At 56.3% G+C, this 12,598-nt stretch overlaps 2 protein-coding genes across 11 annotated transcripts in view; one reads left to right on the top strand and one right to left on the bottom strand.

Annotated features, from left to right (window-relative positions):
• Positions 1–12,244, bottom strand: part of MAPK7 (mitogen-activated protein kinase 7) — a 33,673-nt gene extending 21,429 nt beyond the window's left edge. For 2 of the 10 annotated variants that reach the window (XR_004033409.1, XR_004033410.1), the window contains exons 1-8: positions 11,842–11,985; positions 11,340–11,576; positions 10,525–10,690; positions 9,968–9,985; positions 8,783–9,861; positions 8,009–8,688; positions 7,529–7,662; positions 7,155–7,397 (exon numbers count right to left, since the gene is read on the bottom strand). Coding sequence is in view for 8 of the 10 variants with exons in the window: in XM_030828327.1 (XP_030684187.1) it covers positions 7,244–7,397; positions 7,529–7,662; positions 8,009–8,688; positions 8,783–9,861; positions 9,968–9,985; positions 10,525–10,690; positions 11,340–11,571 (2,463 nt within the window). In the remaining 2 variants the exon portion in view is untranslated. Of the gene's footprint in view, positions 1–6,930; positions 7,398–7,528; positions 7,663–8,008; positions 8,689–8,782; positions 9,862–9,967; positions 9,986–10,524; positions 10,691–11,339; positions 11,673–11,841 lie in introns of those variants that run through there. The other 8 variants (XM_030828327.1, XM_030828326.1, XM_030828325.1 and 5 more) reach the window with 8 other exon arrangements.
• On the top strand, positions 3,249–7,030 carry MFAP4 (microfibril associated protein 4). Its single transcript, XM_030828334.1, has 6 exons — positions 3,249–3,339; positions 3,652–3,730; positions 4,026–4,180; positions 5,025–5,121; positions 5,198–5,380; positions 5,770–7,030. The coding sequence occupies exons 1-6, from the start codon at positions 3,334–3,336 to the stop codon at positions 6,015–6,017; spliced, it is 768 nt and encodes a 255-aa protein (XP_030684194.1). The 5' UTR covers positions 3,249–3,333; the 3' UTR covers positions 6,018–7,030.
• Positions 12,245–12,598: the final 354 nt, after the last annotated feature.

The following is a 12,598-nucleotide window of genomic DNA, read 5'->3' as shown; positions in this document are numbered from 1 at the left end:
TGTGCTTGCCAAGCCACCACCAACCACCCAGAGAAACTAGGACCCAGACAGCACTGAGGTCACCATTGCCCCAGGAATGGATTCTTCCTGCTCCTGTTTCTCAAATCACTTTCTCCCAAAATGAAGCCCAGGACCGTGCATTTTATCAGCTAAACCAAGGCCATGTGCCTTCAATCAAACTGCAAGGAACCCTGGAAATGTGAACACCCAGCATTCTAGTTAGGAGAGGAATACCCCAAACGTGGGAAGAGGTTTCCCATGCTGGGCAGCCAACAAGTAATGTCCCTCAGCTGTATCTGTGCCTCTTCAACATGTCAGAGTATTTCCTCCAGACAACATCTTAGAAAGATTACCAATTCTGGGTATGTTATTACCAAATTTCTTTCCCACAAAAGTTAAACTAATTTCCAGTCACATCCAGTGAACACAGTGCCTGCTTTGCTGCACCCACACACATTATTCAATTTTTTAAGTAAAAACTAATTGGCAAAATGTAATTGATACCTCGTATCTTAATTCTCTCTTTTTGAGGGGGAGAAGGAGTTTCTATGTTTGTTCATTAGTGGTATTCTCCAAAAGTCTTCAATACTTGACTTTGGACCATTTTAGTATTTGTTTTGATGACTGATTTTTTTTTCATTATTTTCCCTTGTATAGACTTGTGTTAAAATTAGCTGGCGTTTGCTGAAAGAAGAGATCAGGATTAGATTCAGCTGTGTGTAACAGAAAAAAAAAAAAAAAAACCACCTGACACTTAAAGTACATAGAAGTTTCTTTCTCTCCTGCATAAAAAAGGCCTAGAGGAGGGCAGTCCAGGGCTGTTTTCGGACCGACTCCACGAAGTCGTGAGAGGCTTTGCCAGTTCCTCCCTGCCATTCCCTGATGAGGCCTCATCTTCCTCATCCCCACTGTCCAAGGTGGCAGCTAGAGCTCTAGCCATCACATCCAGCAGGACAGAGGGCAGGATGAAGAGGGACAAGCCACCTACCTTTACAATATACCTGTTGGCATCTTATTGGCCAATATTCAGATGTGTGACCTCACCTAGCTACAAGGGAGGCTGGACAATGAGCCCAGATAAAAATTAGGATCTTACTACTGAGGACTAAGGGAAGAATGAGCATTGAGAGCCAGCCAACTGTCTCTTCCACAGGCAAGGATACAAGTTGTGTTGAAGACAACCCATTCATATGAGAACCATGATGTTTATGATGACGATGACGATAGCTAATATTTACTAAATAGCTGCCATTTGTAGGCACTGTTCTAGGAACTTGATATGTATTACTTAATCCTCACCACGCCCCTATGAAGTAGATACTATGACTATCCTCATTTTACAGAGGAGGAAACCAAGGCACAGAGAGACTAGGTAATTTTTGCAAGGTCATCCAGCTAACAGGCAATAGAACCTAGATTTGAACTGAGGTAGCCTGACACAAGACACAACTATGAATAGAGGCAATCACAGAACCAAGTCAGGGAGGCCAACTGGGGCTTTGCCAAGGGGCTTATCTATTGACTCAGGAGTGGAGAGATGGGACCTAAGCCAGAGCTGCCTCATCACTTTGCCTTTGAATATTTCATCTGTTCATCCATTCAACACAAATGTCCTTTTGTAATACACCTTACATTTGCAATTCACTGTCCAAAACCTGTGCTTGCCACTCCTTGTGGGGCAGATACTGTATCCTCAGCAGCCAGCATAGCCTATAGCACACAGCGCTCAAAAGATATCTGTGAGCCAGGTGTAGTGGCCCTGTAGTCCCAGCTTCTTGGGAGACTAAGGTGGGAGGAACATTTGAGGCCAGTTCAAGACCAGCCTGGGCAACATAGGGAGACCCCCCTATCTCTACAAAAAAATTAAAAAATTAGCTGGGTGTGGTGGCACACCTGTAGTCCTAGCTCCTTAGGAGGCTGAGGTGGGAGGATCACTTGAGCCCAGGAGCTTGAGGCTGCAGTGAGCTATGACTGCACTTGGGCAACAGGGCAAGGCCCTGACTCTAGTATCTTATCTATATATACATATAAATACGTGAGTGACTGTGCATGTACGTATCAAGCCTACTCTCTGCCAGGCTCTGTGATGGGCACTGAGCATGCAGAACTGAGACGCAGACCCTGCTCACTGGCCCTTATGGCCAAGAAAAGGAGGCAGATGAGCGGGCACCGCAGGGAGCAGCACAAGAGTGGGAACCTCCATGGTGAAAAGTCTGGAGTGGCTGCACTGTAATTTATGAGTCACAGCAATAAGGGACAAGGTCCTCAAGGCAGGCCAGAGAAAGACTTGAAATTCCTTTCATGTCCAAGGTGAAAAACCTAGCCTCAGCCCTGAGGCAATAGGGAGCCATGAGGCTTAAGCAGGGTGACATAATCTGAGAGGCCATCTAGAACAACTCTCCCGGTAGTGTGCCAAGGATAGGAGGAGAGAGCCCAGAAGTAGGGAGATTCAGATGAAGTAGAGTCTGGGAGGTATGGGAGCTGAAGTGAAGGGTTTGGAAGAAGGAAGGAGGGGTGGAGTGAGGAGAAACAAAAGAGGTCCCATACCCGGTGCATGTGAGCCAGACAGATGGGCCAGGGAACTGTGGGAGGGGAAAAGAGCCGGCCTGAGGTGGCCAGAGTGAGGGGTGGCTGGGGAGGGGGGCTGGACAGGGGCCCTGGCCTGAGCTGGGGCAGACAGAGCAGTTGGACGCCAGCAGCCTTGTGCTCATGGCTCAGAAATGTCCCAGGCCTGCCAAGAGACTGCTGCCTCTGTCCCCCCACCAGCCCCGGCCAGGCTCCCACATCAGGAGCTCTGAAACTGTCCCCTCAGCCTTCTGCTCCCCCAGAGCAGGCCTCCCCTCCCCAGAAGCCAGCCATATGACACCCCCACTCTCCCTCAGCCCTCCCCCTCAATGGCTGATGAAACACAGGCCAGGGAAGGAGGGGAAAGAATAAACAGACATCCGCGGGGGGGGCCATCAGGAAGCAGCGGGTAGGCTGTGGTGGGCTGGGGCTGCCAGGGGGCCCACCGCTCTAGCCGGGTGGGTGGCAGATGACGGATGGCGGATGGAGTGGGATCCAGGGAACAGTTGGAGCCAGCAGGGAGTTAACGTCTGCAGTACTTTGCCCGACGGGCCTAATGAGACACAGGTGGTCCCCTGGCTCCAGCCCCACCTCCCAGCCCCCTGATAGTGTAAACTGATGCTGGTTGTCTGGGGTGGGGAGAGGGGGGTTCTGCAGCTACGGGAAGGGGGGCGGGGCTGGGGCGGCTGGCGGGGGCCCAGCACATAACTCTGGGCGGTTGCAGTCTGAGGCCGCAGACACCCAGCCACTCTGAGCAGAACTGACAGCATGAAGGTACGGGGCCCAGGGTGGGGGGACTCATAGCATGGGGGAACTGAGCCCACTCCAGAGGCCCCTGGCTACAGAGGGGACTATGAAGGCACAAGGAGTTCTCTTGAAACTCGTAAGCTATGAGGGTATATAGCCTGTCCCAGACAGTTGGGTTACTTGGCGGGCGGGGTGGGGGGCAGGGAAGAGGGGCCAAACGGCAGGAGAGGGATTCAGGCAAGGGCAGTATGTCCACGCGTGGTGGGGGCAAATGCAAAGAGAACAGGGGGTCTCTGGAGCTGGGAAGGGGCTGCGCTGACCCTGTCTGCCCATCGCCAGGCCCTCTTGGCTCTGCCGCTGCTGCTGCTTCTCTCCACGCCCCCGTGTGCCCCCCAGGTCTCTGGGATCCGAGGAGATGGTAAGCAGCCCCACACTCACAGACACGGCCTGGCCCACAGGTTGGGCAAGAAGAGGCTGGACTGTCAGAACAGACTGTCAGGGTCGAGCCCCAGCTCTGCAGGACTCAGGTTCCTCCTTTACAAAATGGGGCAGATGGATGACATGAGCATTGCTCATCTCCCTTGAAGAAATCTTCCATGACTCCTTGTGTCAAAGTCCCCCAGCCCCAAGGACTGAGGCAAACCTTGGGGTGCTGAGGTGTCAATGATGCCATAGTCCCACTCTCCTCACTGTCCCCATGTCCCCACCGCCAGCTCTGGAGAGGTTTTGCCTTCAGCAACCCCTGGACTGTGACGACATCTATGCCCAGGGCTACCAGTCAGACGGCGTGTACCTCATCTACCCCTCGGGCCCCAGTGTGCCTGTGCCCGTCTTCTGTGACATGACCACCGAGGGCGGGAAGTGGACGGTGAGTGGGAGGAGGGAACAGAGGCCAGAGCTGGTTCTAATCCCAGCTCTGTGACCCTGGGCTTCACATCTGTGAACCTGTTTCTTCATCTTTAAAATGGGGATAATGATACCCACGGCACAGCTTCTGAGCAGCTGCCAACACTTAATTCTAAGTGCCTGAGGTAGGTGTTTGTTTGTTTTGAGGTGGAGTCTCACTCTGTCATCCAGGCTTGAGTGCAGTGGCTCCATCTCAGCTCACTGCTGGAACCTCCACCTCCCAGGTTCAAAAGATTCTCCTGCCTCAGGCTCCCAAGTAGCTGGGATTACAGGCATGTGCCACCATGCCCAGCTAATTTTTTTATTTTTAGTAGAGATGAGGTTTCACAATGTTGGCCAAGCTGGCCTTGAACTACCGACCACAGGTGATCCGCCCACCTCAGCCTCCCAAAGTGCTGAGATAACAGGCGTGAGCCACTGCACCCAGCTGAGGTAGGTTAATGCGCATAAGCCTCACAATAATCCTGGCAAGTAGTGAGGAACTAAAGCCCAGAGAGGGGAAGTAACTTGCCCACGTCCCACAGCTAGGCACTCGAACTCTAGAACGCCTCCCTCTTAGCCTCTTTCCTGCCTCTATACGAAACTGGGTATGAAGAGCCCAGGTGGGTGCTGGCAACTGCTCCACAGGGGGCCTGGTGCCAACATGGACGTTGTTTTAGCAACCCCATTTCCACTACCCACCCCCAACTCAGTCCTTTAACAAACTGGCCATGGCGTCACAGAGTCCATGCTTGAGGTGGGCAGGGCAGGACCAGAACCCTGCCCACTGGACCCTCGATGATCCAGTCTCATCTTCTCTGCTCCAGGTTTTCCAGAAGAGATTCAATGGCTCAGTGAGTTTCTTCCGCGGCTGGAATGACTACAAGCTGGGCTTCGGCCGTGCCGATGGAGAGTACTGGCTGGGTAAGGCAGGGACCAGGTGGGCTGACGGGCTGCCCCAGGGCCAGGTCCTTGTGGACCAGCTGCCCCTCCTCCCCAGGGCTGCAGAACATGCACCTCCTGACACTGAAGCAGAAGTACGAGCTGCGAGTGGACTTGGAGGACTTTGAGAACAACACGGCCTATGCCAAGTATGCTGACTTCTCCATCTCCCCGAACGCGGTCAGCGCAGAGGAGGATGGCTACACCCTCTTTGTGGCAGGCTTCGAGGATGGCGGGGCAGGTATAACCCGCTGTTAGCTTTAGGAGGGGCTGTGAGGGGAAAGAAAGCAGGGCTGGCCCTGCCCAGTCAGCCCCAACCTCCTTCAGGCCCCTCCTTCAACCCTCCTGGGTCTGGAAGGGCCACAGCTGGCTCCAAACCAGCTCAAACCAGCTTGGGCCTCAGCCCTGGGGAGCAGCCATCCTGGCCCTGCTCCAGGCAACTCTGTGGCGGAGCAGCTGTTTCTCTTCATTGCAGAAGCACATCTACCCAACATCTGGCTCAGGGAGGGTGCCCCCATCCCGTCAGGCTGCCACGTGATATCTCTCACAGTCGTCATTGTCACCCTCTCCCGGCCAGCTCGGGGCTCAGTTCCCTGCCTCAGCAGCCCCAACCCTTCTCTCCTCTGCCAGGTGACTCCCTGTCCTACCACAGTGGCCAGAAGTTCTCTACCTTCGACCGGGACCAGGACCTCTTTGTGCAGAACTGCGCGGCCCTCTCCTCAGGAGCCTTCTGGTTCCGCAGTTGCCACTTCGCCAACCTCAATGGCTTCTACCTAGGTGGCTCCCACCTCTCTTATGCCAATGGCATCAACTGGGCCCAGTGGAAGGGCTTCTACTACTCCCTCAAACGCACCGAGATGAAAATCCGCCGGGCCTGAGGGGCTGGCCCCCTCAGGCCCCTTTCCTCCCCTGGACACCCATGGTCTCCATGAGTGCTCCCTCTGCTGCCCCTGATGCATGCTTCTGCTGATTCCCCAGCACCAACTCCTTACAAGGGGACCTTGTGGTTCTCAGCCATGCCTCATCCCTGTCACACATCCAGGGCATCCATTCCTAAGCCAGACCCGGCTCCCCTACACCTGAAGTTACGCTGCCAGCAGCTCCCCGGGCCTCTTCCAAGAGGCACATGGTTCTAGCCTGGAGCTGGCTGGGCTCCATGAGAATGAGTTGCCTCCACCCTGTCCCAACAGCTGACAGCCAGGAGCCACTCTCCCAGCTGCAGGCCTTTGTGGTCCATCTTGTCCTGCTTCCTCACTGTGGACCCCTGTCTGGGCCACCCTAGTGTGCTAGGCTGAGCAGTGCAGTGTGAACAAGGCCCATGGTGTATTCTAGGCCACAGCCCAGCACTCCTCTGGCTGCTCTCAAACCATGTCCCATCTTCAGCCTCCCTCCCACCAACTTACTCCCCTGTGGTGAGTACCGTGGAACCCCAGCCCACCTCACTATCATACTCAGCTTCCCCTGATGGCCCATCCCAACTCCTGAAGCTCTATGCCAAGAACACAGCTACCGCACACCACTCTGAAACAACCACAGCCAAGGTAGGCATGCTGAGGTCTTCCCCATTCCTTCTGGGGGTTGAGACGTTTAGCCACATGAGGGAGCAGAGGACAATCTCTGCAGGGCTGGGAGTGGGTAGGGACTGAAGGTCTCAATAAACCTTCAGAACCTGAATGAACTGGCTTCATACACACAAACATATTTGCTTATCCCCCAAATGTAGGCACCTGGCTCCTCCTTGCTCCCCTACTGATGGTGTCCTACCCCGAACTCCAAAAATTACACCTGGAGTCAGGTGCAGAAGGGAACCTTGTATTTCACAGGCCTCATTTTGATGGCAAAAAGACAGTGTAATAATAACATAATAATAATAAAAATATAATACTGAAAAGGATTTTTCAGGGGGAGTCGGGGTCTCCCGATCCTGCCATGGCTCGGTGGTGGCTCAGGTGGCTGCTTAAGGCTGAAAGGTGGGTCTGAGATGAACCTGCAGAATAATCCAAGCCAAGCCTCACCTGCTGGGTCCAGGGCTAAAGCCTTTGAGAATGCTCCCATGGATCCTCGAACTAGGTCTACCGTGGCAGCAAGGCACAGGCTGTGGGCCTCAGGGGTCCTGGAGGTCAGGCAGGTCAGCCAGCAGCATTGGGGAGTCCATCTGGATCTCACGCTGCAGGGACTCAATATCGGCAGGGTTCATGCCATGGCCTTCGAGCCAGTCAGCAAGCAGGGAGGCTGAGAGAGAGGCTGAATCTGCCTGGCTGCAGGGGAAGGGAAGGGAGGGGTGCTATTAGCCTAGGCTGGACCCTCACCCATCCCACAGGTGCATGCCTCCTGCACCAGGAACTTCTCCCCACAGTCCCAGTCTAGGAGCTCAGTTCAGCCACCTTACCCATCCTGTGGCCCATCAGCCACGCCCATGTCAAAAGACTGGTTTAAGAATTCCTCCAGGTCAAAGCCAACACCGTAGCCAGCCCCACTGCCCTTTGGTGTGCCTGAGAACACGGGGGGCAGGGGGTCTTCCACCTGCAAGGAATGACAGGTTACAATGCAGACAGACTGAGGTCTGCAGGCCACCCTGTCCCAGTGCTGCTGACTACTCCGCCTGGATATCTGGGAGTGCTAACACCAGTCTCGGCAGGCAGTCAGTGCTGGCTGGCCCCATCTCTGGGCTAGGCACTTTCCAGGCCATATCTAACTTGTCTCCTAACAACCTCTTCATTGCCATTATGCTCCTTCTGTGAGCAAGGGTACACGTTCAGAGATAAAGCCCCATCTGCTGCTCAGTTTTTGTGGAACACGGACCACTTCCTGAACCCATTTTCCTTTGGCCCAGACCCAGGTGTCCCCATGGCCTGGGCCTCCCTCTCACCTGTGACTTAGATAGCTGCTGGGTCACAAGGTTGACATCAGGTGACTCTGACATGGAAGACTGAGGGGCTCCCCCAGCATCTGGAGGCGGCAGGCCAGGTGGGAAGTAAGGCAAAACTCCTGGGGTGCTGGAGCCAGGCAGCCCAGGGGGTGGCACAAGTGACTGGGGAGCCAGGAGGCTGGTGGAGGTGGCAATCTGGGGTGGCTCAGGGACAGGGATGGGCCTAGGAGGGCCGGTGGGGTGGGGTGCAGGGCCAGGGGGTGGGCAGGCAGGCTGGGGTACAGGGCCAGAGGTAGAGCCCGCAGGTTGTGGTTGTGGGCCAGTGGGCTGAGCTACAGGGCCAGGAGGAGGACTGGTAGGTTGGGCTGGGGTTGGCGCTGGCGCTGGGGTAGGGGCTGGCACAGAGGTGGGGGCTGGGGCTGGGGGCCGGGCCATTCGAGTCCAGCGTTCCAACAGGCTTCTGTCATTGTCACTGAGCACTAGTCCAGCCAAGGGGTCAGTGGAGGGGCCCCCAGAGGCCCCAGCCCCTCGTTCCTTTCGCTCCCGCTCCTGCCGCCGTTTCTCCCGCTCCTTGGCTCGTTCTTGCCGCCGCCGCCGCTTCTCCTCCCGCTCCCGCTGGCGCTCCTGGGCTGTCACCGGCTTCCGAGGCTCAGGAGCCTCCAGGGGTGCGCTGGGGCCATCTGCGGGGAAGTTGAGCAGGGGAGAAGGTAAAAGCCTGAAGCCTTGTCCAAGTCCAAGTCTCCCCTCTGCCCACCCGACCTGCCCACAAGGCACCTCTGAGCCGGCTCCTCAAAGACTTGAGCAGGGCAGCTTTAAGGGCAGCCTTAGTGTTGTCTGAGATGGCACCCTCTTTCTTCGGTGGGGCAGGCTCACTGGCTGGTGGGGGTGGCTGCAGGGTCAGATCAATGGTGTCAGGTGCAGGGCCCGGGCACGGTGGTGGGGCTGGTGGTGGAGACTCCATGGCGCAGTCCCCACTGGGAGCCCAGGGACTGGGCATTTCAACATCTGGACAGCCAGGCTCACTAGCCACAGGCTGTAGAGAAGGCTGGAAGCGGATCTGTTGGCGGATGCCCTCACGCCTTGCATGGAAGTCCTCAATTTCAGCCACAATGGCCTCCTTAATGCGCTCCCGAGTGAGGGCTTCGCGGTCAAAGGCAAAGTCAAAGGGCGGGGCACAGTCAGGCTCATCATCAGGATCATGGTACTTGGCCAGGAAAGGGTGGCGAAGGGCAGCAGCTGCTGAGATGCGGGCGCTGGGCTCAAAACACAGCATGCGACCCAGCAGTGATAGGGCCTGGCGGTCGGCACCTGGGTACACTGTCTCCCAGGGCACAGGCTGGCGTGGTGGCAAGCTCTGGATATAGGCTCGCACCCTCTCAGCCCCCACGGCCTGAATCACGGCTGGTGATGGGGTACCCAGCACCATCATGATGAGCTGTAGCTGGTGTACATAGTTTTTGCCTGGGAAGAGCTGGCGCCGGGCCAGCATCTCACCAAAGATGCAGCCCACAGACCAGAGGTCAATAGCCTGTGTATACTCATGCAAAGAGAGCATGAGCTCAGGCGCACGGTACCAGCGCGTGGCCACATACTCGGTCATGAAGTACTGATGTTCAGCGGGTGAGGTGCACAGGCCACGAGCCATACCAAAGTCACCAATCTTGAGCTCACAGTTCTCATTCACCAACAGGTTGGAGGGCTTGAGGTCACGGTGGATGACCTGAGCCGAGTGCATGTACTTCAGGCCCCGCAGCAGCTGGTACAGGAAATAGCGCACGTGTTCCAGTGTGAGGGGCTGTGAGGAGTGGATGATCTGGTGCAGGTCACTTTCCATCAGGTCCAGAACCACGTAGCTGGAAGGGGAAGGAAGGAGAGAAGCATGGGTTGGCCTGATCACACTCCAGGGACAAGCCCCATCCTCACCACACCCTTCCAATTCCAGACAGGTAACAGCCTTACCCTGGGACCCCGTAGGGGCTGACGGCATGGTATGGAAGAAGAGCATCACGTTTTAGATTCTCTACGACTTTTCCATGAACTTGGTTAAATCACTTTTGTCTCCAGACCTAGTTTCCCCATCAGATAAAAGATGGGGTTGGACTACACCAGGGCTGGCCAATAGGTTTCCTTTTGGGGCTATCTCCATTGTTTGGTAGTGGCAGCTTGAAGAACTATGATGAAAATTGACCAGGCTTGTCCACTGTCTGTAGGAAAGTGTTCTGTGATTGATTAGTGAAGTCTGCTATGGGAATAGGAGGGTGTGGTCATAGTAGGAATGTCCTACATTTGACATCCTATATACTAAGATTCTGTAAAACTGTAAAATCATCTGTACACTTCTTGAGGAATAACAGTTGTCCCTGGCAAAACTCTAAAGGAGAACTGGTCCTAGAACTGCGGGAATTTTCCCAGCCTGCTTCAGATTAGATTCAGCTGCCTTTCCAGAACTTCAGCAACATGGTTGCAGCCTCCAGAAAAGTCCCAAGTCTGGCTCCCTCTCCCATCCCGCTTCTTACACAGATTTGAATTCGCCATAGGGCACAGTGGGCCTCAGGATGTCCTTGATGGCGATGATGTTGTCGTGCTTAAAGTGCTTGAGGATCTTCAGCTCCCTGAGGGTCCGCTTGGCATTGGTCACCACATCGAAAGCATTAGGGATCTTCTTGATGGCCACCTGCTGGCCTGAGGAGCAGGGAACAGGGACATACCAGAGAATACCTTGGAGAAACTGCAGAGTCGACTCAGCCCCTATCAACACCTCCCTTCTAGGATGCAAATGACAACAGCTACCAAGTACTGGATACCTACTATGTGCCAAGCCCTGTGCTAAACATGTTACCTACATTATTAAATGTTACCTTCACAACTCCCCTACGGGGCAGGTCCCAATAGGTCAACGTTAAAGAGAAGGAAATATGGCTTAGTAACTTGTTGGAGGTTGCACGGATGCCCAGTGGTGGAGTTCAGCCTCTTATGCCTACACCCTCTCCATCTCAGACCTCATCCATCCCACCACCAGTTCCTTATGCCAGTGTCTGGCTCCAGAACACATTTCTCTCTTAGACACGAGGGACTGGCTCTCCATTCTGGTCTAACTGGGACTGTCATTTTTCTAAGGAGGAAGTGGGCAGGCAGGATGGCAAAACCACCAGGCCGGAGTTTCAGAGAACCGAGCCTCCCCGGAGCCTGGCAGGCAGAGGGCCCTGGTCAGTGGGTGTTGACTGGAGCCAGAACTGGCACCCCACTTTCCTTCCCGGCTGTCTGGGACAGGCCGGTTTCCCACTCCCTGCGACGCTGCCACATCTGGGAGGCGACGGCTCAGGAAGCTCACCGGTGAGGCGGCGGCGGGCGGAGGACACCACTCCATAGGCCCCGTTGCCTATGGTCTCGATGATCTCGTACTCGTCGCCCACGTCAAAGGTCACATCGAAGGAGCGGGCTTTAAGCAGGGCCAGGTTCTTGGCCGCTACAGAGGCAGCAGTGTGGGCGGGTTCGGCCTTCACGGGCCCGGGGGGCTCCGCAGAGCCGTCCTCGCCGTCTTCCTCCTTCAGAGGCTCGGCCATGGTGTCTGTGTGGAGACTCGCGTGAGGAAGGGACCACCTACCGCGGGCCTCAGTGTCCCTTCTGCAGGCTGGGGAGCAGGACCAGGGAACTTCCCAGTTTCCTAAACCGACAAGGGCAGAAGCGCGCGGCTGGTTCGGGGCAGACACGCTACCACAGGGGTCGAGGCCCAGGGCCGAGGCCCCGCCAGGGTCGGGGGAGGGGGAGGCGAGGCGCAGGCCAGGAAGAAAGGGAGGGGCGGGGCACCTGGGTTTCCCCAGGGCCGCACTCACCCCCGCGCCTCCTCAAGGCTTTCAGAGGTCCCGAGGCTCGCCGGCCTCCCGTCCCCAGCGCGGGGGTCTCCGAGGGTGGCTCACTTACTTGTTCAAAGGCCGCAGCCACCACCTCAGCGTCGTGAGCTGCCCTGTCCGTCCCCCTCCGCCCCGCCTCCCAAGACCACGCTCCCTCCAGCTCCTGGCCAATCGCTGGGCTACTTCTGCGGAGGGTCCTGCCCCTTCTACCTGCTGCGTCCAATCCTAGCCCACCGGCCGAGGAAACCACGCCTGGCGCGCGCCGCTGTCCAGCTCGCCGGCGGGAGCCGCCCAAAGGATGCCCGGCACTTCGCAGGGATGTGCTCCCCGCCCTGTACCGCCTTCAAACGCATGCGCACTGGCAGTCGGGCGCCAAGTGAATGGAAGGCAACGCCCCTGCACGTAGTGCGCGCGTCCCCATGAAGCTCTCGACCTCATCCGGCCAATCACAGCTAGTCCCGTGAGCTCGGGGAACTGCGCGGCCTGAGATGCCCAGGACTTGGACTGTTATCTTGGCTACTGGCTCCCGATGTCCCCTTCCGCCCAGGGAATTGTGCCCACCATTTTCTTGGTCCCAGGAGCTCTGGGAATGTGTCATCCCCGGTAGAGGGTGCCCGTCACGGCCAACCACAGAGATCCCGGTCCTCCGGGATTCTAGAGCGTCCGGCCGAAACCTCCACTGACTTCCGGTGGCTGAGCCTCTCCGCAGCTTCCGGCCAAGTTCGGTCGCAGCTCGCGG

Source organism: Nomascus leucogenys, chromosome 14, assembly GCF_006542625.1.
Source record: "Nomascus leucogenys isolate Asia chromosome 14, Asia_NLE_v1, whole genome shotgun sequence".
Classification (NCBI taxonomy): Eukaryota; Metazoa; Chordata; class Mammalia; order Primates; family Hylobatidae; genus Nomascus; species Nomascus leucogenys.
Note: the sequence above shows the minus strand (reverse complement) of the source record. Positions and strands in the feature narration are given on the sequence as shown.

Bases quoted from the DNA above. Each gene is read 5' to 3' on its own strand.
- MFAP4 (XM_030828334.1), top strand. The intron at 3,731-4,025 runs GTAAGCAGCCCC...CCCCACCGCCAG, and splicing joins CTCTGGGATCCGAGGAGATG to CTCTGGAGAGGTTTTGCCTT. The intron at 4,181-5,024 runs GTGAGTGGGAGG...TCTCTGCTCCAG, and splicing joins CCGAGGGCGGGAAGTGGACG to GTTTTCCAGAAGAGATTCAA.